This window comes from Melozone crissalis, unplaced genomic scaffold (genome assembly GCF_028551555.1).
Source record: "Melozone crissalis strain CALT ecotype California unplaced genomic scaffold, PUWL_Pcris_2 ptg000007l_1, whole genome shotgun sequence".
Lineage (NCBI taxonomy): Eukaryota > Metazoa > Chordata > Aves > Passeriformes > Passerellidae > Melozone > Melozone crissalis.
This window is the reverse complement of record NW_026535785.1, coordinates 12,818,470-12,842,500: the sequence shown is the minus strand read 5'-3', so window position 1 is coordinate 12,842,500 and position 24,031 is coordinate 12,818,470. Positions and strand designations below refer to the sequence as shown.

General features: G+C 40.2%; 1 protein-coding gene across 6 annotated transcripts in view; it reads right to left on the bottom strand.

The window, feature by feature from the left end:
* The window catches only part of ZNF423 (zinc finger protein 423), a 281,707-nt gene that overhangs the window by 69,930 nt on the left and 187,746 nt on the right, over positions 1-24,031 (bottom strand). For all 6 annotated transcript variants that reach the window (XM_054269386.1, XM_054269389.1, XM_054269388.1 and 3 more), the window contains one exon: positions 17,935-18,019. In XM_054269386.1, the coding sequence (XP_054125361.1) occupies positions 17,935-18,019 (85 nt within the window). The remainder of the gene's footprint in view (positions 1-17,934; positions 18,020-24,031) is intronic.

Genomic DNA, 24,031 nt, shown 5'->3' with positions numbered 1-24,031 from the left:
TTTTATGATTCTGCTTTACTTATGCTAAGGAAACTAACTCAAGACCTGATCAGGGTATCACTTTTCAAATGCCTAAATCCCTGTAAAGGTTTAGTGTCTGGCTGTGTGCATTTTGCTCAGTATTAACATGTTCAATGGAGTACTTTGATTTTTTTTTTTTTTTTATCTAGACGCCAGAAGCTGGTGAATATATGCTTCATAGCTTCAGATAAACCTTTTGTTCTTCTGGGGCTGATCAGCTGGTGCGGCAGCGAGAGGGAGAGGAGGAAGGAAATTCACAGGGGCTCCACGGTTTCAAAAAGTCAAATTACCTCTGAGCCATGGCATTGCTGATAATTTAAATGAAAAAATATATATACAGGCTGCACCACACAACATCTCTACTGTTAGGACTTTTAATGAAGCCCCAGTTGTGATGACACTGAAGCAGGGAACGCTACGGTGGGATAATTACTTGGCTCCCTCGCAGCTGAGTTTCACAGATGCATTATTAACGGCACATTCCATGCCGTAACGAGCACCGAATGTAGGTGGGATTCGCGAGCCCCGGCATCCGCCATTAGCAGGTTGGCGCAAACACAAATGAGTGTTTTCACAAAAGCATGCAAAGGTTGTGAAATTCCAATGAATTCTTTCACTGGAAAAAAGAGTTCAAGCTGCCATGACCGGATATGTCACCTCCCACGGCACGCTGCGCGCCCGGCGAGGCACCATGGGAAATTACAGAATCAGAATGCATTGATTTTTCTGTAGAAAATACAGGCGGCAGCCCTGATGAAGAATTAAGGAGGAAATGTAATAACCTAATTCTCCTCCAACATCCTCACACGCACTCTTTCCAGCCCGGGCACCTGGCACCTCATCCAGACAATTGCCAGGTGAAAGCCACAGATAAAAATTCGCTATTGCTTAAGCACATGGTGGAATACTGGGCTGAGTGCACCACCAGCTGCTTTCACCAGGGCTGGACTTGGCCCACTTTGTCTGAATCTCATCAGCTTTAAGACACAACATTTCCAAGCAATACTTGTTTTATGCTACCACATGTTCTATGTTTTTCTCCATGACATTCATCTCCTAAACATTCCTTAGATACAAACCCTTAACAGGTTTTCTCCATAGAATACTATTTACAGTATAAGAAATTATTAATATTTCCTCCTCAAACTATACTGCATATGGCTTGAAAACTCTGGAGAATACAGAAAGAATTTTCCCTCTCTCTCACACAACATGCACAGAAAATATGACATTAATGTCTTCCTTTCTTAGGGGGCAAGTTCCCCAGCCCTTACCCCCATTCCTGCCTTCTCAATGGCACACATGGTTAAGCCATTCCTCCCTGCTGCACAGTAATGCTTATTTCCCTGTTTGCTGAAAAACTTTGGACTAAATGTAGTTACAAAATTAGTGGCAGCCCTGCCTTGCCTGTTTGGCTTTTTTTAAAGCTTCTATTTCAAGGTGACCCTTTTCCTACTTTGTGTGTCACCCCAAGTGTTGCTGCTCACATACTGAACCAACACTCTCCCAGTAATTAACACCAGCGTTTAATGAAGTCCAGCTGCTGTGATGGCAAACTGAAGGGATGCCAACCTTTGTAAACTAGTACTTGGGCTACTCCAGTTACAGCTGCTTTAAAACCACAGCAATCAACTTCTCTTTGCCTACTTCTCAGAGATAATTCTTACCAAATAAGACAAGTGTTCAAGATTAAGCATTTAATAATAAAGCTTATCTCTGAACTAATATTTCAAGCTGGAAATGATATAAAGGGCTGGATCAACTTAAATGAACACTGCAAAATTAATAAAAATCCCAAGCAGCAAATGAAAATCTAAAATGAAGATTTGCAATGTTAAATACATAAACCTTTAAAAGCCCTAGAAGCACAGTTCCAAAGGGAAAATTGGAGACAGATTCTTCAGCAATATCTGGTCCTCTGAACTCTTTTCCTGATCCAGTATGAGAGATACATACAGCCAATGCTTTATTAAAATAATGCTCTCTGCCAGTTGTTTCATTACATGCAGGGACATGGTAGGGATACTAGGTGAATGCTTTTGGAGACTGTTTAAAAGGGTCTGCACTATAACTCATACCACATGGATTTTCAAACCTTCCACAGTTTGCATCTACACATGCTTCTTGCTGTACTCCTTAATCTATCTCGCTGAAAATATTTTCCATGCAGAATTACCAATAGCATTGCACAATTTAAACACACATTTCCTTAACTCCTCTCCACAGCCAAAAAAAAAGCAATTCAAAATTCCAAAAGATGCCCTCCTCTTCTCTCAGACCCTCATTTCTGCTTTCCATACCTACTCTGTACTCCCACTTCAGATGAAAAGACACCCAGCTTGGGCTGGAGGGAGATCTGTGAGCTGAGTTCTCCCAGGCAGAGGAGTCCCAGCCTGCTGCCAGAGGTGGGCAAGCAGGGAGGGCCAGAGAAGGTGAGCTGGGCTGAGACAATGAAGAGCAGAACCCTGGCAGATGTAATTATTTCTCAAAATTACTAACAGAGATAATGGCTTCTACCATGATAAACAGTCAGAGGCATTTTAAAATGCATGTGGGGAGGGAACTGACTAATTTACTTTCATTGGAACTAATTTAAACATAGGTAATATGCATCAATTTACAAATATATTCAGCACCAGGAAATCAACAATTCTTCCAAGCAGGGGTTAATCCAAGGCTCAAGCCCTGCAGTTGGGCCAATTTTTCCACCAGAGACCTAACATTGCAGGATTGGCATTAAAAGTACATCCTCGATTACCCTGGATGTCCATGCCCCTGAGAATATAACTTAAAAACAAAATCATTAGCTTACACAATAACATAGTCCTTGAAAAATAAAGAAATTCTTGTGTACAGAGCAATGCTGACTTCCAAGCACAAATTCCTTTGTTTTCCTATGAGCTGCACTGAAATAATTGCATAACCTGGCAGCACTTTGCAATGTGTCAACAATGCAGGGGCAGGAAGGTAGGAAAAACTAAAAGCCAAGAACACAACTTTGGTGCAACTTACAAAAAATATTGCACATATTACACCATCTATTTTTCTTATTGTAGTTTTGATTTTAAATTATGCAGACTTTCACAGGGAAAGTCAATTTTTAGTCTCAAGAAGCTGTTGTGGTGAGGTTCTACAAGGGCAACCATGGGAATGGGACATGACGGCTTTGCATGGCACATCAGTAACGAGGCTCACAAACCTCTCACATGCATTGGCGTCCTTATAAGAGTCAACCATGAAAAAAGTCTGTTTACAACAAAAGGCATCTGGTAACTATGATTATTTTGCCTTAAAACTGAACATTTTAGATTTCTTAGCTCCCTCTTTTGTTCAGTTTTAGTTCCTATGCTTCCTGTTTTCTGCTCTGCCCTGTTCTTTTCGTACACGTTAGAACCCCGCATGACAAAAAACTTCATAATCACCCCACTGATCTTAAAACAGGTGAGTGTTATTAGTTTCACCAAGAAAGAAAGTTCATACATATATTTTTAATTCATTTTTCAAATCATTCCAAGAGGCAGCTACCCTGTTTTTTCTGCAATGATAAAGCTTACAACTTGCTAGCCTGGAAACTCAAGGGAATTGTCTACTTGAAAGTAGAGCCTGAACTGCTAAATATGGATTCATATCTGGATATTGAAACCATCCTGCTTCCCAAACACTGGCTGTTCAGATCCATCCATGCAGTCTTTACTCAGACTTCAGGTTGGTCTAACATGCTGGTGTACACAAATGCACACAGACATTGAGGTCTGTATCCATGAAATGAAAGGTATTTTCTCTTTTGTCCTGGAGGCCTCTTTTTAAGTTACTGCATGCCACCACTCTGGAGTTAAGTAAAGGATGTAAAATAACTTGTGAAGAAAAAAAATTAAATCCTTTTATTACAAAACTCACAGGCAAAGGAACTGAAGTTTCTTATAGGATACTCTGTTCAAGATTTTTAGACACCTCAAATAAAGCTTCTTCTATATATTCATGAACAGAAGAATAGACATTTTAAGATCATGCATGGAAAGTATAATCTGTAGACCTTTCAGTATTGCTGAATTGCTGATTTCAGCACCCTAAGGCACTGCTATATCTGCATAGGTGGTTAGTCCCTGTGTAGCAGTGTACAGACTCCATGGGCACGTGAGGAGCTTCATGAATTAGGGGTATGACAGATGTGGCTCAGTCAGCATAAAGCAATAGCTTTAAACCTGCCACAGGCAGTGCTTCAGAGATGGCACTGTCCCACACTGTTTTTAAAGAACAAGATTCAGGATTCTGGCATCCTCAACTTTAAACCTGCTCCTAAAACTGGCACATTTTGCTTAGACAAGACATACCCTTATTGTATAATGACACAGAAATGTAATAAAGTTGTTTTTTTCCTGCGAAGAAGTGGAAAAGTGTTTCCACTGTCTTTAGATAGTTGGCTTTCATGTTCTTCAGTAAGTTCCCCTCTGGACTGCCACAAGTCCAGAGTCTCCCTGTAAGCAGAGTTGAGCACAGACAAACCTGCAAGGGATGCTGCTGCTAACCCTGCATCTCCTCTCAGAGCATGGCAAGGGCTGCTGCTGCTTCTCTTGTGCTCACTTTCCAGACAGGGAAATACTAATTGTCTTTTAAAAATCTCTATAGTATTTTGTCAATATTTTTTTATTACAGCAGAGCATGTATAAATATTTTATTGTAAACCAAGGGCCTAAAATAAACAGTTTAGTAAATAGTTATTACATTACAAGGAAAAACATCTGTGGAAACTGTTTTCCATGTAATTATTCTTGCTATTTTACATTAGCTCTCAATGTGAATTTCTTTGGCTCTAATGTTTCACTTGTTCTAAATCTTCCTCCTTGTTGCTATTATTAAAATCTTAAAAAGGTGCCAAATCTTAAATGAAGAAAAAAAAAAAGATTCGCTAGAAATTATTCATATCACAGTGAGCCTCTACTAAACCTGGCAGGGGTGCAATATTTTCGGTGAAATTAACATAAAATATACAACTGCAAATTATCCAGGAAATAGCTATGTTCTTTACAGTGCACATTTACATTTGGTAAAAAATGTTCTACTTATCTGTCTAGCACAAAGCTCCAATCGCTTCCAAAGGCAGTTTTAAAGGGACAGTGATAGCTCTGCACCGGGAGCACGGTCCTTGCAGTGGCTATAACAAATAGCCGGGGGGCAAAGTGACCTTCAGTAATTACTAGAGGTAACAGTCAGCACTGGACATTCCTTCTTGTGAATACCAACCATCTAATTTTAGATATATTTCCCTTTTGGTATGCTGGATGAATTTTCTCTCTTAGGCCTAAGTCCTTTCTACTAAACACAAGAAAAACTGTAATACCATGTAAAATGCAAATCTTGCTGTAAATATTTTATAAAATTGTTGCATACATCCCAAAAGCTATAGGTCTTAATTGAGAGCAGGCTATTTTTCCAGTCAATATATGGAAATGGAAAATGCTAATTCATGTTTTTCTACTTATGAAAAACCCTGGAGAATGGCAAAACCACAAATGCACTCACTTTAATATTATAAATATAATTTGGCTCCCTCTTTGCAGTCCCTGATGTCCTGGCTTTTATCTCCCAATGGCTGCAGAGGAAGAATCAGAGAATCGCTTTTACATCCCCTGCGCAGGAAGTTCCCCCCGCGTGCTGCCAGCTTGGCAAAAGAGCAACGGCCTGAGCTCGCAACCGCGGCAAACAGGAACTGAAACAAGAAATTCCAGAGCTCCTGCACAGGAAACGAGCCTCACACCAGAGGCCAGCAGACCTGCTCAGGATGAGTGGTGTGCACACTCAGCCTGCTGGTCAGAGCTGTCACCACCATGGGATGGTGGTGTGGAGGAGCAGGGCTGTACCCCAACACTGTCCCCATGGCTCTGCCTTGCACTGACACTGTCCCCCAGCCCCATGGCTCTGCCTTGCACTGACACTGTCCCCCAGCCCCATGGCTCTGCCTTGCACTGACACTGTCCCCCAGCCCCGTGGCTCTGCCTTGCACTGACACTGTCCCCCAGACCCGTGGCTCTGCCTTGCACTGACACTGTCCCCCAGCCCCGTGGCTCTGCCATGCATTTATCTGTCTCCCTTCAGAGCAGCCAGCGGCCTGGATAACAAAGCCTGGAAACCATCTCTCACAAGTGGTACTGAATATGACTATAAGTCATTTAGCCTGCTCCAGCATATGGTGACTTGTGCTTGCCTTTTTCATCCACTTTTCATTTCCTTGTCAAGGAAAAGACTGCTTTTTCCATCTTCTAGAAGAGAAATCATTAGGCTGTTAAAGTTAAAACTCTCCAAAGGTCACTGATGCTGGCTTTGAAGAGTGAAAATGATATAATTCCCCATTAGACTTTTAATCTCATGATTAGAGCTAAAGTTAACATGGCTGTTTCATTTTCTACCAGGCAAGAGTAAACTCATTTTTTCTTTCTCTACCAGAATACTTAATAGCATCCTATCTTGATGAGCAACATCTCCTAGTTAAACAGTACGAACAATGGAAATGCAAAATACTTTGGAGAGAGGTTTTGAATTTTTAAATGCTATTGATTAACCGTGAAAAGTCTTACTACATGCAGCACAGCAAAATCCACCCATGGAAATCCCTCATGAGGAAAAGAACCTGCTCTTGGTAGACAAAACTGCAGTCCTTGCTGGCACAGAAGCGAGACAAGGGGGAAGGATGCTTTTATTCCCAGTTTGAGCTCTTACTCCTACATCCCTAGTACTAACCCCTACAAATCGTTCTGAACCCAGTAGTGCGAGTGAGTGCGGGTGGGACCCAACACAAAAACTGCCCCCCTTAAGCCTCCTCAGGGGTATTTAGATTTGCAAAATCCTTGCAGTAGAGTCTGTGGGGCAAGAATTTACAGGTGCACCCTGGTTTCAAAACCCAATGTATACAGTGTTCACTGTTATTACAGGCAGACACATGGAAAAAAATTCAATTTTCTTCATTCAAGACAAAGTCTGATAACCAGCTAGTAAAACTCAGACTATAATTTCTTATTCAGTGTTCCACATGAGATGCATTTTGCTGAATTTAACATGTTTTGCTGTTAATGGATTTCACAGTGTGTTGCCATTTTTATACAGCTGTCCAAATAAAATGTTGTGTACAATGACGTGCTTTTACTGTATTGCTAGCTTGCAAATGGCAGCCGATTCCCCAGTTCAAGCCTTAGGAAAATGGGAAAACTCTTTGACTAGGCCATTTAAAGGTCTCTGAAGCTCTTTTCCTGGTAAGTCATGGTCAAACAAGAACAAAAGATGCAAGTTAGATATAATTGCACCTTGTACATTTAAGATCTAATAGTATTTCCACTGGAAGGAGAAATCAAACCTCAATATTTTCACTTTTGTGTTTTTCTTTGCTGAACTGAGTCAAAAGTTATGTAAATTTAAAAGGCTTAGATTTAAAAAAAATTAAATTGTCCATCTAGATTTTCAAATGCTATATAAAGTGAATTAAGCAAATAACATCTCATGATGTAAATTCCCCATCCCTTGGAAGGTCATCATTCAGGTTTAACACATTGTTGACTTCAGTTTCTGACACATTAGAATTAGTCTTCGAAGGAAATTGTCTCCATTGATGTTCTGGAAATGAAGGCACAGCTACTACCAGTTTAAAAATATTTTAAAGGCGCAGGGAAGGCTGCTTTTTTAATTTTTTTTTTTTTACCCCATATCACAGATTTATTTTAAAATGGTGAATCAAAAGTTTCTTGGGTCTTTTGGGGTTTTTTTGTTTGTTTAAGAAAAGGGGGATAAAAATGGAGTTTCTTAACTAGAAAGTTAAACAAGGAGAAAAATGTCACTGGAATATTTTCTTCCCTTCAACTTTAGCTATCTATATCCGGCCCAGCTTGAATCAGTTACCATTCATTGCATGAGGTTTCATCATTTAACTTTTGTTGCCAATATTTATTCCTGGATATAACTCACAGTCATGGGGTTTAAGAACTATTTGTCCATACCCCAATAATACACGATAGCTGATGCATGCAAAACATAACAACAGAGGACATGCCACTGGTGCTAGTTGATGATGATCTTTTAAAAAACCCAAACTCTATCTGCAGCAAAACCTAAAACCAAAGGCTCTGCCTGAGCCAAAAATTTCCCTGTGAATATAGAACAGGAGAAGGTCATTGTAAAATCTAAATGCTTCCCAGGTACACACACAATGACCAAAGAATTTGGTCATTTTTAAGGCCCATGACTGTGCATCAGATGATGGGTGATATGCAGCTGAAGGCAGGGTTAAATCCCAAGTAGGCTGTGACTGACTAAAGTAGTAATGTAAACACATCAGCAGGGTGCACTTCCTACCTGGTGCCACCTTTTGTAGTCTTCTCCACCAATTCAGGAGGTGCCAAAGAAGGAAACACTGGACTAAACTGGAGTTGGCCCTTCCTACACAAAGCAGGAGGCAAAAAGGCTCAGCTCCTCCCCATGAGGTCTGCACCTCATTCACCCCATCTGCCTCTGGGCTTGTGCCAGCAGGACAAATCACAAAACACAAAGCTGAGATTGTCACCCCACAGGGGACACTGGTGAGGCCACACCTCGAGTCCTGGGTCCAGTTTTGGGCGCCTCCATTCAATAAAGGCTTTGAGGGGATGGAGTCTGTCCAGAGAAGGACAGCAGAGCTGGTGAAGGATCTAGAGAGTCAGTCCAATGAGAAGGAGCTGAGGGAGCAGGGGGGAATCAGCCTGGAGAAAAGGAGGCTCAGAGGGACCTTCTTGGTCTCTGAGTTCCCTGACAGGAGGGTGCAGCCAGGTGGGAGCTGGGGTCTGGTCCCAGGCAACAGCGACAGGAGAGGAGGAAATGGCCCAAAGCTGCACCAGGGGAGGTTCAGGTTGATCAGGAAGAATTTTTTTACTGAAAGGGTTGGTAAGCATTGGAACAGGCTGCCCAGGGAGGTGGTGGAGTCACAATCTCTGGAAATGTTCAGAAACTGGATGTGGCACTCAGTGCTCTGGTCTGGTTGACAAGGTGGTACTCAGTCAAAGGCTGGACTCCATCTTGGAGATCTTTTCCAACCTCAATGATTTTATGGCTCCATGAAATGGGTGAAAAAGACAGCTATGGAACTACAGAGAGGTGTGTTGGCCTGCTGTGGAGCTCTGTCTTGGAAAGATTGTGGTATTCATACACGATTTCTTTGAGTTTCTTCAGTTGTGGCAGGACAAAACATTTTTCACTCAAAAAACCATGATTTGCCACTTCTTTAGAGTCTGACATTAGCACAGAGAAGTCTGACAGGGACAACCAGAAGTCCCTACCTCAAGCTTATTGTGCAATCATCTAAAAAAGAAATTTAATTTTTAAAATGGCACACAATGGGTCTGAGAAGTCATAATATTCAATTAAAACCCATCTGAGTCTTAAAAAGGCACAAAGCTGTCAAAAGTTACTAATAAATTGAATGAAGTCTGTGATAAGGAAGCAGCACATCTGCAGAGACCAGTTGTGCAAAGGCTTTATCTGTGCCAGGATTCTTGAAACAAAAAAAAAAGGTACAAGTGCCTAAAAAGTTTACATGGGTTTCCTTCATGGGATCAGTTGTAAGGAACCTCAAGGCAGCAAAGTTTTCCTCCACAAATTAAAAAAACAAGATTCCAGTACCCCAAACAAAGCATCCAGGGAGGCCTGTGTTTGATTTGACTTGCTTGCCAGCTATCACAAAACAGAAATAATTTTTAAGGGTCATGTCAGTTGGTAACCTCTTGATCCAGGAGACCAGATAAAATCTTCCACAAGGTTAAGGATGCTGTTGAGTTTAAACTATAATTAAAGGCAACAGTCCAACTGCCTGACTCTGATACTTCCCAAGTAACAGAAGGTAAAAACCTGGACTTTTAACATATGAACAAACGCTTTTTCTCTGATAACTAGAGCTAGGGTTCAGCATATGCACACCAGTACCCTTACTGATTCACCAGAGGGTTGCTTTCCAATCAAAAGAAGAAAAATAAACACTTGTCAGTGCTCAAAAGTGCTCAATATAGAATCACATATTCAGAAATAGTAAAATGCAGAACCTTATCAGCAGAAAAGGAATTGAACTATAGATTACTGATACTAAATACATTCTTCTCCCACTTTGCTATGACTGGAAACAGTCTGGAACCTTGTCTAGGTTCCCCCAAACAGGTAAAATGAGTATTTTATAACTCTGCCAAAGCTAATTCCTAACTAACCCACATATGAGGTCATTCCAGCTTCACTAAACATTCTTTACTTTGCTCTTTATTCACTTCTCATATATCATCTATTTTTCAGAAAAAGTCACTAAGTTTTCTGTCAGCCAAAAAAAGTGGTACTGGTATCAGATATTTCCAAACCAGTGAATAAAGAAGAAAGTGGGATAACATCTACATTATCCAGATAGAACTGTTACTTGCTAAAAAGCTCCCACAAAGAAATCAAAACCTAAATTTTAAGGACAGAACAAATAGAAACATTAGTCCCACAATTCATATGAGGAGAACAATGTCCTGAAAATATCATTTATATGAAGTCTGAAGACTGCACTTAGAAATTACGGTGGGTTTTTTCCTTCTTCCACCCCCAAGAAATATTCTGGAGTTTTTTCCTCAAAAGTAGGACAGAGGGGTGTTAACCTCTCCACCAGAAAGCAGAGTCATTTCACCATCTGCAGAGAGAACCCAAGCCCCATGTGGTGAGGGCTTGCTTTCTTTTCCAGATTCAAGATTAGCAAAGAGGGGCTAAGAAATTTGGTTATGAACTTAGAAATACCTGGCCATATGCATATAAAATATGTGAGAATAAGGCAGAAACTATCTCTGCAGACTTTTAAATAGAAACATAAAACAGTTTTAAAGGTGAGCTAATAAAATGAAGACCAAGTTACATAGTCAGAAAAATTATTTCTACACAGGGTAAAGTTGACTGAAAATAGCATTTTTTGCTACACTGCCTAGCTGATACTGAAAGGCTGGGGCTAGACTGAGGTGCTTGTTAATGATAACTTTGAAGAAGTATCACACTTAAAACTCAGACTGATTGCAGAAAAGGTGTTTTATCGACTGCTCCCTTTATGAATAAATATGAAACTACCAGGAAAATGTTTAAACAGGTGTAATCATCACTGCATATGAAAATTGAGTTTGGAGGCTGTAAGGAATCTTAACACAGTTAAGAAAGAATGAAAGCAATGTAACACTGCGCTCATTGCCCATTATGCATGTATCATGCAAAACAGGAATGTTGTCATAGCAGCTATAAAAATGTCAGTGAAAACTGAACTACTATTACCAAGTTTTAAATGAAATGAAAAATGCAAAAGGAATATGTGAAGGAATATATTAAGGGAAATGTTATTTCTTTCCTGATAAACAAGCAAACCAAAATACATTCTCATGGAATGGAGTAATTTGTGTGAACAAATATGCATAGGTAAAAATTGCAGGAGGTCACAGATGCACAGGACAACTGGATAAAATGATAAAGATTTTGTATAATTAATTTTCCAGTGTTAGAAAGGAAGGAACAGTAAAAACAAAATGTTTTGAAGTTTCAAAGTAAGAAACCAATTAAGTTATAGATTATATTAAGGCAAATTTTTGTTATACTAAATACAAGAATCAAGAAGCTGCTTCTGTCTGTTAGCAATGGCAATCTGGCTTTAAGTAGGACTACACTGATAAAAAGTGTTGAAAAACAAATATTTCTAGCCTTTAATAAACTATACTCATTACAATATTTACTGACTTGCAAATGTGGTTAATGCTAAAACTATTGGATGAAAAAAAAAAAAAAACCAAAAAAAAACACCCAACAAAAACCCAGGGCTCAGAGTTGGGCCAAATAACAGGAGACCTTTACTGGCATGAGCAGATGCTTGTGCCCAGGAGCCTGAGCCAGCAGCAAGCTCCACTTGGGCAAAGCCTCCCAAGCAGCACCAGCAAGACCCCAGTCAGTTCCTGGGATTAAGGCTCCCAGGGACATGTGGAGGGAAACACCCTGTATGGGTTCATCTCTAAAGGCAAGGGATTTAGAGCACTTACACTTGACATATTTTTTCCCAAAATTAGTCTTTCTCCAAAGGCAGGTGCTGCAAAAGGAGAGTCTAGTACATACTATTCATTAAGGCAGGTCCACATAGAATTGGATATTGAAGCAAGTGCTAGGTAAATATAAGAAGGTTGTACCTTCAATTCTGCATTAAAAGAGCAATTACTTGGAATATGCTTCACAAACATCAAGTTAAAAAAAAATTTCTGAGTTCCTAATGTGTCCATAATTAATTCACACATTCAGCAGTTGAGTCCAGAAATATGTTCCTGTTGATAATTTACAAGTAATGCTTCAAAAACAATCTGGCACATTTTTATTTGCCTTAATGCCTGAAAGCTATTACTAAGACAGTGCTTTACAATGTCACCATCACTGCTACCATGTACATGCCTCAACTAACAGAAGTCCTTAGGTCCAAAGAAATAGGAATTTTACAAGAATTAAATTATAATAATTAAGCTGCATCTTCCAATATTGACTACATTTATTTCATGTAAAGTAAAATATGTTTTACTATAAGAGAGATTCTGAAAAGCATTAGCTGTCCTCAGCCTAATGAGAATGAGGAACAAATGCTTCACAAGATCAGACCTGAGTATAAGAAATGCTTCACATCCTCATCAGAGGATGCCCAGGGCTAAGTATCTTCATATATGTAAAAGTCAGTTCTGCAAAAATGAACCTTACCTACATCCTTGTCACATGCACTCACAATCTACTGTGACAGGAAGGAGTTCAAGACCATCCAAATGACTCTGAATTTTTATCATATAAGATATAAATTAGCAATTTTGTTAAGATCTAAATTTATGAACTTTATGTGTCATGATCAAAACCAAAAGATAAAACCATTTGTTTCAATTTTTAAACACAAAACAAAAATATAATTGGGAATATATTGATTTATGCTTGATTTGAGTATGATCTCAGGGACTGAGCTTGGTATCAACTGCTAATTCTTCTGAACATAAAATGAGTTTTCTAAACTGCTGCTTTCTAGAAAATTAATTCTGTAGTTACTATTGCAATTTGACCTTTTCCAAGGACCCAACTTAGTTTTAATTTTAAAATATTACATTATTTAAAATGTTAACAAAATAACAGACCTATAGTTGGCCGTTATTTTGTTTCAAATACTTGTATGTATTTGAAAGAAATGTAACTGCAGATGGATGTTTTTCCTTCTCTTTTGTGTTTAATTCTGGCAGAGTGTTTCCAGAACTTGAAACATGATCTCTAAGGGCAGGAAAGGTAATTAAGATCCTGGGAGTCCTACGCTGCACACAATGTATGATATGCCGTGGCTTGGGGCAGTACTCAGAAAACTCTCCCAAACACGGTGTTTTAACTTTGTCAACCCCATCCCATCAAACAGGGAGGAATTTATCCAGGCTGCAGTTCAAGAACTGGACCAGGGCACAATTTCACTGTGACTTCTGGAAGCTTTCCCTTCAGCACTCCCCTCTGTCCCCGGCGGCTCCCAAAGCTCAGACAGGGCCTCATGCTCACATCACAAACACATCCAGCCTCGCCCCTTCTCCCCTGCTCACCAGGGCTCATTCCTGGCTCTTGGCAGGGAGCGCTGGCAATTCCACGGGAGGGACAGGAGGGGCACTGGGGCAGGGCTCTGCTGAGCTCCCAGCACTGGGACAGCCTCTCATGGGCCCACAATGCGCACATTCCTTTGGAGCCAGAGGCAGGAGGAATGTTACAGCAATCCCAGTGCTGGAGCACAAACCAGGAATCATTCTTTTCCCTGTTCCAGCACTAAACAAGCCCAAGTTGAGCTTCCTGTGCACATTTGCCAGGAGACTTTCTTGGAAAATGGAGAAAGAAGAGTTGGGACAGTTGCTCATCATCTTTGAATGTTAAATGGAAAACATGCTCCATCTAAGTGAGGCAGAGAGAAGTACTGCTGTGCCCACTCCTCTTACCCAAAGAACTGAGGGATCTCTGGCAGGGATCAAATGCACTTCCCCTTGATACAGGCAACCTGACCCACCCAGAGAACAAATCTGTGCAATTATGTGCCCCTGAAAAATATCAACTAGGGAACCCAGTCTGGCTGTGGGAAGAGCACAGCTGCAAAAGCCCAACAGGAAAACCCTGGGCCTAATCCTCATTTCCCTTTGCGGGGCTCTGAGCGGATTTCCCTTGGCAGTGCAGGATGGGAGCAGCCGCTGCCAACACGGGGACTTGGTGGTGGCCCTGCCATGGAGGCTGAAGCTCCAGGGCTCCCCCAGCCATGGGCAGAGGCTGCACTGACAGATCTCCATGCTGGGGCTGCTGCCATGGCTGCTCAGTGCCCCCCATAGAGCCCCGGGCCCACAGGCCCATCCTCCCCTCATCTCACAGACACAGCACATCAGAGGCACGGCTCAGTGGGGAGAAAAGGGGGAGAAGCTTTAAACATTGCCAGGTCAGCACAACAGGAGGTAAGCAAGTACAGAGGCAGCAAGAACTGCTGAAAGTTTTTGATATAGTCCCAGGTGGACTCCCCCATGCCTGTAAATGTTTCAAAGGGGGATCCCCTTTCTGTGGGCATGGAAATGTTTCAAAGGAGCCCCAATCGGTGCAATGTTTCAAAGACCACTGCTCTCTAAAAATTCCAACCTGAACTATCCCCCCAGCTGAAAACCTTCCTAAACAGATCCCCTCCTGGCTAACCTCAGCTGAGAAGCTCTGTTCTGCCACACAGAGCCCTCCTACAGTGTCAGCTGAAACAAAACATCTCCCGTTTCCCTCCTCTGGGGATGGATCCAGCCTGCTCCCTCCCTGGGGACCCCTGAAGGACCCAATGTGCCTCTGTGTTTGTGCACAGGATATGAAGGGCTGGAGTGCAGCAGGGTAATTTTTCAAAGTGGTGTGTGGGAGTAGCACTGGAAATTCTCTTCATACTGCTTTGAAAAAAATCAACCCCCTACCTCCATGAATTATGAACAGGGCCTCCAGCTCCAGACTGGGAATCTGAGAGGTTGAAGAGGGAGGCACAGCCAACTTAACTGGATGTTGTTTTTAAGACCATGATGTCAGAAATAATTGAATTCTTTAATCATATTATGGACGCTGCTACCTAAAAGGTATCACTGCTACAGAGCAGGGATTCCTTTGCTGACAGTCACTTGAGCAGAATAAAACTGTAAGCAAGTGCTTAAGACATCTCAACTATTGATTGTGTGTTTCTCAAAGTATGAGAAGAAAGTGCTGCTGAGTCTTGGATTATCAAAGCCAAGGGAATTTTTACCTAAAAATTACATGTCAAGGCTAACTTCATTGTCTTGGCTCTCCTCAAATTCAAAAGAGAGATAAAAATCTCTCCCTGGAAATGCTTATCCTACTCAAACTCTTATCTTAGATTGGTATCAATCATTCATTTTCCCTGGGCAGCATCTCAATGACTATATTAAACCAGACACCTTAATTTTAGACAGATACAAGTTCATTGAGATGAGGCCAGCCCTAAGCTCCAGAGGACACACAGTCTGAGGGCAAGTTCCTCCTGTCTCCCAAACACCTGCATGTTCACCCTGAGATCTCAGTGTCCCTCCAGCACAAACAAATCCTCATCTGTAGATTTTCAGTTGACAACAATGACATGAATAATTCCTGTGAACTAGACCTGGGCTGCAGACACAGCTATACTGGCTTCTTTCTCCTGCTGCCCATCTGGCTAGACTTGGTCTAACACAGAGAGGGGAAACTCTTGCACCCCTTACCCATGCTAAACCAGCCTAAGCAGTAGGGAGGCCTGTGCAAGTGTGTCCTAAGGCCTGAATAAGGGAACCAAGTGCTCAGGCTATGACCGGGGGGACAGGAGCAAGCATAGGAGGGAATTAGTCTCTCCCCCTACTGTTACCATCCCAGGACTGTATAAATTAACACCAACAATCTCAACAGCATTTGTTGCTGAAGAAATGTTGGCATCTATCCTCTCCTTTTCCCTTCAGTATTCCCCAGTAAAGAACAAATAACTATGAGCAAACTCACTGGAAACACCTTTTTTGTGAGCAGTTGAATGTCCTGAGGGAGAGGGGGCCCAGGAGGGTTGTGAACTGAGATGCCCAGAGTGAAAGGAAGTTTACCTCCATATTAAAGGTTTCTACACATTGCTCTTTCCTAAACTGAACCATTAAAAGCAGTGATGACCTTAATTAATGCACATACCTCAGCAAAGTGACATGAAGATATGACATCACAGTAGAATTATCACATATTTTCTTACCACACCCTGGTATTTACAATGTTCTAGGTGTACAGAACTGGGCCTGTAGCACTTTTGTACTATATAGAATTCTTCCAAATACTAAAGTAACCAATGTACAGCTTCAAAGAAACAATAGGTACAAATAACAGCACCACAAGTTTCACAGTCTCCAATGCCTTCTACATCTGTTGTCTTCCAATGGTGCTAAGAACTTTGTAGGGTAATGTGTATAATAGTATATTATTCCAGACAGCACTAATATGGGCATATACATAAATAAACTTCACATATCAGTTACTGAAAAATGAAGAAATTACATTTTTCCAAAAGGAAAAAAAAAAACAAGCAGAACCTTAACTCAGCATTTCATGACCTTTGTATTTAAAAACCACTTATTAGCTACTGGATCACAAATTAAGTTGAAACAAGTGCTAAGCTTGCTAAGGACTTCTTTCTCAAAATCTAGGAGGGAGCTACATGAAATCACCATGGTCCAATTAACAAGGATCTCACTCTTCAAGCTTGCAAACAAGACATTATATTAACACCTGCTACAAAAGCAAACACTTTTAGATATCTTTATCTTAACCTGCTTGACATTAACTTAAAACTCCTGTCTGGCTCTTGGATGAAAATGACTGTGACTGATATGTATGTTTTTCATTTGGGGGTAGGGGTTTGAAGAGTGTGTCGGTCCACATTTCTCTCTCTCTGGTATTTATGCATAATCCACTTCAAAGCTAATAGGAGTTACACAGCAGAATTGATGGGAGTATAATTTCCTAAATGTAAAATTGCTGAAGGAAAACCATTATGCTTATGGGAGATAAATGCTGCATAGGAAAGTATGAGACACAAAGAGCACTGCCAGGTCCTTGAAGGGTCTCATCCAACACATGCCTACAGTGGCATGTGTAAGTATCTTCTTGTGGGCTATGCACCAAAATAAACTGACCTCTTGGGCCAACACATATATTTATAACATCTGTCCCTACAGGAAAAACCTTTCTTTGTGCTCATCAGAGAAGCAATCACAGCTGCAGCAGAAGTACAACCCATCAGGTGACAGCAATGCTTTTACTAACTCCTGTGACAGGACTGTCACAGAAGGCAGAAAGCACTGATTTTTAAAACATTTGTATGTCTGAAAAGCTGAACTTTCTGAAGTCCAGAATTGTTGGGAAAAGTAGAAAAAACCACTGAAATAACTCTGTAAGTGTTTTGTTTTGACAGTGTTCCTCAGGAATTCACCACACTTAGCTGGGAAAATGCTAGCAGTTATATCTATTCAATGTCATGACATACAAAATTGAAACATAATTGCTCCTAAGTGGTTGACAACTGGCAAGTACTTTTTACACAGATAGAGAGAAATTTATGCTATCAAATGGAAGATACTGTCAAAAGTTTGATTTCAATATAAATGAAAATGCTACATGAGGACTCAGAAGGATAAGGAAAAAGCTCAGCAGTAGCACTTTTATAACCACATATTTAAAAAGCTTTGAAGTGAAGAATCATTATATCAAAATCATTTTCCTTGAAAAATAAAAAAATAAATTACAGCATGAATATTAACAAGTTATTAGAATAGTGAATGTCAAAGAGTAGCAAAAAACAAGCAGCCAATGAGTGGCCTAGTGTAAAGAATGTCTTACCAATCATATGGTTAGCGACATGGATTTGTATCTCTCTCTCATTCTCAAAGGTCATCTGGCACTTGATGCATTGATAGGTCTTTTTCTGTTTAATAACCAAAAAGAGATTAGAGAAAACCGCACTGTAGCATAAGGCAAGTGTGATCATGAATACAGCATGTTATATGCTTCAAATTTCCTCCACTGAGGCTTTTTTTGCCCATATATCCCCAGGCTAGGCTTTTCTGGGACCATAAACACAATCTATAATTACCAACCTGCTTTAGGAGAAATTTTAATTTCAACTTTAAAAACTTCAAATTACACTTCTTGAAAATCTGACTGAATACCTGAGCCACAATGAGTTTGCACCTGTCATCTAACCCATTGCAGTAAATTCCCCCAGAGTGAAATAAAAGACAGAAAAGTAACTGTTTTCAAAGTAAGATCAACTTTCTCAAAAAATTCCACCCTTTGTGAAGGAAATAATGCATTTTGTATTGGTCTCTGATCAGAAATCTTGAAAAAACTGCATTACCACAAAGAACTGTTTCCTGGTACAATCTGCTTCTATTTTCTTATCTCAAAGTCATACCAGGGAGGCCTAGCTGCAGAAGTCAGGAGACAGTGTGAAGAGGCAATTACATGAGCCATTTATTCAAATGGAAAATGGGGTTTGCACTCAGATTTACAGTGATGCGTGTACTTGTGCAACGTGGCAGGAAAAAAATCCAAGGCACCATTTGCAGAAATTAAAATGCATGTTGACAAGTTGGACATCCAACTCAGGGGAAAAAGAAAACAACAAAAAAAAGAATCAAAAATCACAAAGGCTAAGCTTTTGTACATTTTCAAAAACTCTTATTTCCCAAAGCAGAAGTAAGTATGGTGCTTTGGTTTGATGTACATGCTTATTTACTGCATATGAATATGCTATCTAAATAGACCTTTTTTGATGTGTAATTTTAAAAAATTGGGCCTTTTGTGCCTACTTGTTTCTGGAGAATAATTCCTACTGCAAAAATTGCCACTAGGCACAAGCATGAGGTCTGCATCCCACAGCCAAAGCTGGTGGCAGCAGAATACAAGTGAAATCTCTGTGTGCTGGCCACAAGGGATGGATGAGAACCCCAAATCAACAGCACAGAGAAGCCCAGTTCAGTAAATGACACCCTGTTAACCTTTTGAAGGAAAATAGTTTTGAATGTACTTTTTGTGTACTGTTAGATGCACATTACTTTTTCTTCAGCCTCCACCTCACACCCAGGTATAGAACCCCATTTTTAGGACAGCAGCAATAAGTCAGAAGTTTTGAGTTAAACAGAGGAGTTGCTGTCACCCCCTCTGTGCATGGGATCCAATTTCCTCAAGCACCTGCTGAGGAAAGAACAAATTAGGTGCTACCAAGAGCTTAACTACTTCCCATGTCATCAATGGCAACAAGGTAGCCTGCTGGAGGCTAATGAACAGGCTGTAACACCATAATAACAAATGCACCATGGAAGTTAGGCATATTCCATGAATTCTGTACCAGTGTGCCTTTGCTTAGGCAGGGCTTTCTAGGCTAAAACAGCAATGGGTGATTAACATGATAATAGGAAGAAGGCCATACTCCATTGGCCGAAAGCTGACACAGCCAACCATAGCAAAGGAAATAGTTTGGATTGGTTAGTTATCCCTAGGCAGCTCAGGAAAGTATCCTCCTGGAGTCCATTTGGAAATCAAGGCTGTTAATGGAAAAGCAGCTGGATTTCTGCAGCACTCTTTCTGGGGAATCTGTTCTGGCAGACGAGCACAGCACACGTACGTACACATGTCCTCACAAACACACTGGCACACACATGCTGAGGTCTCCTAACTTCAAAACAAAACAAAACACAAAAAACCTTGAAAGAGCAAAATAGGATTGGGTAGTGACTGATTCATGTGGTCACACAGTCACCTTTAAAACTCAAAGCCTTCCTCTTCCTTAAAACTTCAAAGCTAAGTTCTGTGCCTTGTCCAATGCTGATGTCAGCCAAGAGGGTTCCCTCAGTAACCAGCTAGAGGACAGTATTTCAGCCTGACTCTATTTCAAACCTTCAAACTATATTATATTTAACACAGACAAATGATTCATTTCTTAATTGCTTTTGGTGCTTCTGAAAGCTACTTACTAACAGATCTGGAGACAGAATGTCCTTGTTTACCCACAGACCCAGAGCTAACTACTCCACACCATTTCTCAATCTTATAAAACACACTGCTTGGCATGAGGAGCCCTCAGCAGATTGGAGACTTCCTCTCTGTGCTACCTTTAGCCTCAGCTGGGACCTGTGCATGCACATGAGCAGCTTAAGCAAGGTGATGGCTCCTGTGACAAGGTGCCCCACTTGACATGGAGTGAGGTTCAAAAATGGCCTATACAGGTCTCAAAATAGCTACAGCTACATTAGCACCCAAGTGGATATGCAAGGGGTAGAAGAGTTGATTTTTTGGCCCATTAATAACTGTCTTTAAAAGAATGTCCCAAAACATCCTTCTGTTTTCTGTAAATGGAGAGCACTAGTTTTAAAACAACTATAATTAGTTGTGGTACCAAATATGATCTTCTACTATTATTTTTCTGCTTTATGAGCATTATTAATGGATCTTTTTGTAAAGTTTTATCTTCACAAGTGGTGACAGTGAAGGTGCCCACACTCTGAGGAGCTAACAGTCTAGGTGATGAAATCTAGGTGATAAGGGAGACCAGATGAGCAGGCCTTCAGCTGAGAGCTCATTCCCCACAAATGTACGATATTTAATTCTAGTCTTGGCACACAATTGTAGTAATAACAACAGAGGGTTCTGTTTTCTTTTCTGAAGTATCTATTGTTCCCGTGGGTTTTCCAGACTATCCTCCTTTAAATCTGGAAATAGTTTCCTGCTCCACAAAGAAAATATTCCTTCATTCAAGTGGATTTACAAGGGAAGAGAAGGGTTGTGGGGGAGAACAAAGAGAAGGAACTGAGTCCAAGAAAGTGTGCAGGAGAAAAGAAACTGAATAAAGGAACACAATAGAGTTTATTCTTCCAACTTTCTATGCTACGTCCTTTGCTTCTTCACTCCAAATAACCTAGGTGGGCTAAAAATAGTAACCCCATTCAAGATGAAAATGAAGTCTAAACATTTGCCACTGTCAATGTTAAACAAGTATTTCTCATGACACCTGTGGTATAAAATAAAGATAAATCTGTGTAAGAGAATGTGACTTGAAATGTGGCTTTGCAGGATTAGGAAATGAAAAATCTCAATACTAAACAATTAGTCATGTTTCTTAAAATATGCATATTCCTCTAGAAGGCATGTGGAAATGAATTAATAAAATATATTCAGAACTGAAGGTGATAAACACAAAAAGATATTCAAAAAAACAGGGAAGCATCACCTATGATGAGATCTTAATGTAATATAAAAAAGACCTTGAACTATACTTGTGTCAGATACTGCAATAATACCATTATCTGTGATGCTCATATGAAAAAACACTTTCAGGCCTATCCAAAGAGAATAGCTCAGAGAAAACTATACGAATGAAACAAAAATGGATGTTAGAGGAATCTTTTACTACTAAGATGTATTTTATTTATTCCTCTTAGTGATGTCTCTTGCAGAAGACCATTGACTTGTCTTAAAACTCCTAACAACAAATCCTCCAAAGAGGATGCTACCATATACACACTGCAGAAACTATGCCTGGAAATCTGTCTTGTTGAACATGAATGAATCCTAGGCAGGCATTCCAGAAACAAGCATGAGCAATTGACAGGTTTTCTTCCCGTTTGTGGGCCATACTAAAAATGTGAGGAAGACAGAATACAGCAAGATTTTCAATGGTTATGTGCTTTCCTTCATTCTTATGGATTAAAAAAACAAGCCTGCCAAGCAATTCTGAGTATTTTTCAATGCTTCTCTAGCTGTCTCCTATTGATCTTCAGAATAAAACCTCAAATATTTTAATAGTAAAAAACCAAAACAAAATAGAACAAAATGATCATACTTTGTTTGTGGTGCTATATACACTTGCACATATACACAAACTTAAATACCTCCAGTAAAAAGGAATTGTTCAGTTTCTCCTGTTCTGTTTTTCTTTCCAGATGCTCTTTATTCATCAAGGGCTAATATTTATTTTCTCCCTTTCTTTCACTTTGGGGTTAAATCTTCATTTAAGTTTTTTTTCATGAAATTCCTTTAGGTTTCCACACTCACCTCTTCTATCAAAAAGTAAATAATGGCTGGTGGAGCAAATTCTGACATAGAAACAACTTACAGATTTTATATGTTATTATCTTCTTTTCCATTTACTTGGATTTCATTTGGCTTATTCTTATTTACTCTGAAATATATACCTACTACATAAAAATCTAATCTACCTGTATGATCCTTCTGACTGTACCTTGTCCTAATCTTCAACTTCTTTTCTATTTAAGAAAGAAAAACAAATAAGTTGTTTAAAAAATGGAATATAGAAATATTCAAGAGCTGGAGAGAAGTAGCTGTTCTGAGCACGTGCAGATCACTCTACATGCACTGTGCACTGCAGATTGCTCCATTAAAGGGATATTTTACCCAGCACACTAACAAGATGACAAGAGAGTTCATGTTCAACTTGCTTAGCTTTTCTATGAAGCCAATGAAGTTAAGTAAACACTGTTCTTGAATGCAGAGATGTATCACCATTTAAAAGCCAGTATAATTCTTTGAAAATCCCTCTACTAGGCAAACACAAAGGGCACTCATTGCCTTCAGAACCCTGAGTGAAACACCAATGGTTTTCTAGTGAACTGATATCAGATTCAGGTCTTGTACCTATAATGAAGGATAAGATAATTAATTATTCCTAATAACAATATATATATTCCTGGGATGCTTATCTCTGATATTAGCATATGTGCAGGCCACAGACACCAGTAAGGTAGCATTTGCCATCATCACAAATGCAGATTTTTCATTATCTTCTGCAAAGAAATTCAGAACTTCCCTCAAGGGATGACATTCAAAGCATTTACCTTATTGAAGAACTTAAAATTTTCCCCTGAGAGAACAAGTATAACAAGTATGGAAGCTGTCACTGAAAAGAAAGAGTTAAAGCAAGAAATAAGACAGAAAATGGCAATGTGTTCTGCTAGCTGATAAGGAAGGGAAAGGTAATTCCATAGGTGCAGAAATACAAATTAGTCCTACCTAATAGAACAGAAGTATTTTTCAAGAATTTAGAAGAAAATAAAGTCCTGAGGAGGAAGAAGCACAATGACCTAGCCAGACCTAGGTATCACACCGAAGGTGGGATATTTCCATTGCTCATTCTCCTGCAAAATTATTTTCGTGCGTCTGGAGGCTTAGTCACACCCAAAGGGAACAATATCCAGTGGTTTTACCAAAAGAGAGAAGAGCAGAAAAGAAATCAAGCTTTCTGTGGGATTGGCTCAGGAGGCTGGACTGGGGCACTGCTCCAGCATGGCCGTGCTGCCCTACACAGCCCCACATGGAGGAGGGATCCAAATTCCTGCCAGGGAACAACCTGCCCCCGCTCCCTTGGAGGCACCTCAGCCCACGTCCTCAGGACATAGGGCCCTCTCTTACTTACCAAGCCCCTGGTGTTCAAGTTGAATGGATGGTATTTTCAGGTGCTTTTAATTCAGTAAGATGTGTTTGTGGGTGCTTTAATTAGCAGATTGACATAAACAGGCATCTACGGCTGGAATTATTCATTAGGAGTTGGGTGCCTAATTTCCTTAGATACTTTTGAAAATCTCACCCCATCATGTTTAATTAAAAATGTCAGATGATATCAATACTCAGATGTGTCTGCTGTTGGTCTCCTGAGAAGATTTCCAAAATCCACTTCTCATTCCATCTGTTCCTGACAGAGGAAGGACCGACTTGGCCCATTCTTGAACCAAAACGTCAACAAATAAGTTTAAAAGACTATAAACTGCAAATGATATTAATCTCCTGAGTAGGCTTCTGGAACCTTACTAGGATCTGCATTCTCCTGAGTAACTTGTAAGCTAAGGAATAGGAAAGCAGGCTATCTGCGAAAAGTCAAGGACAGCACACTTTTATGTAATCTGCATTAGACAACGTCCAGATT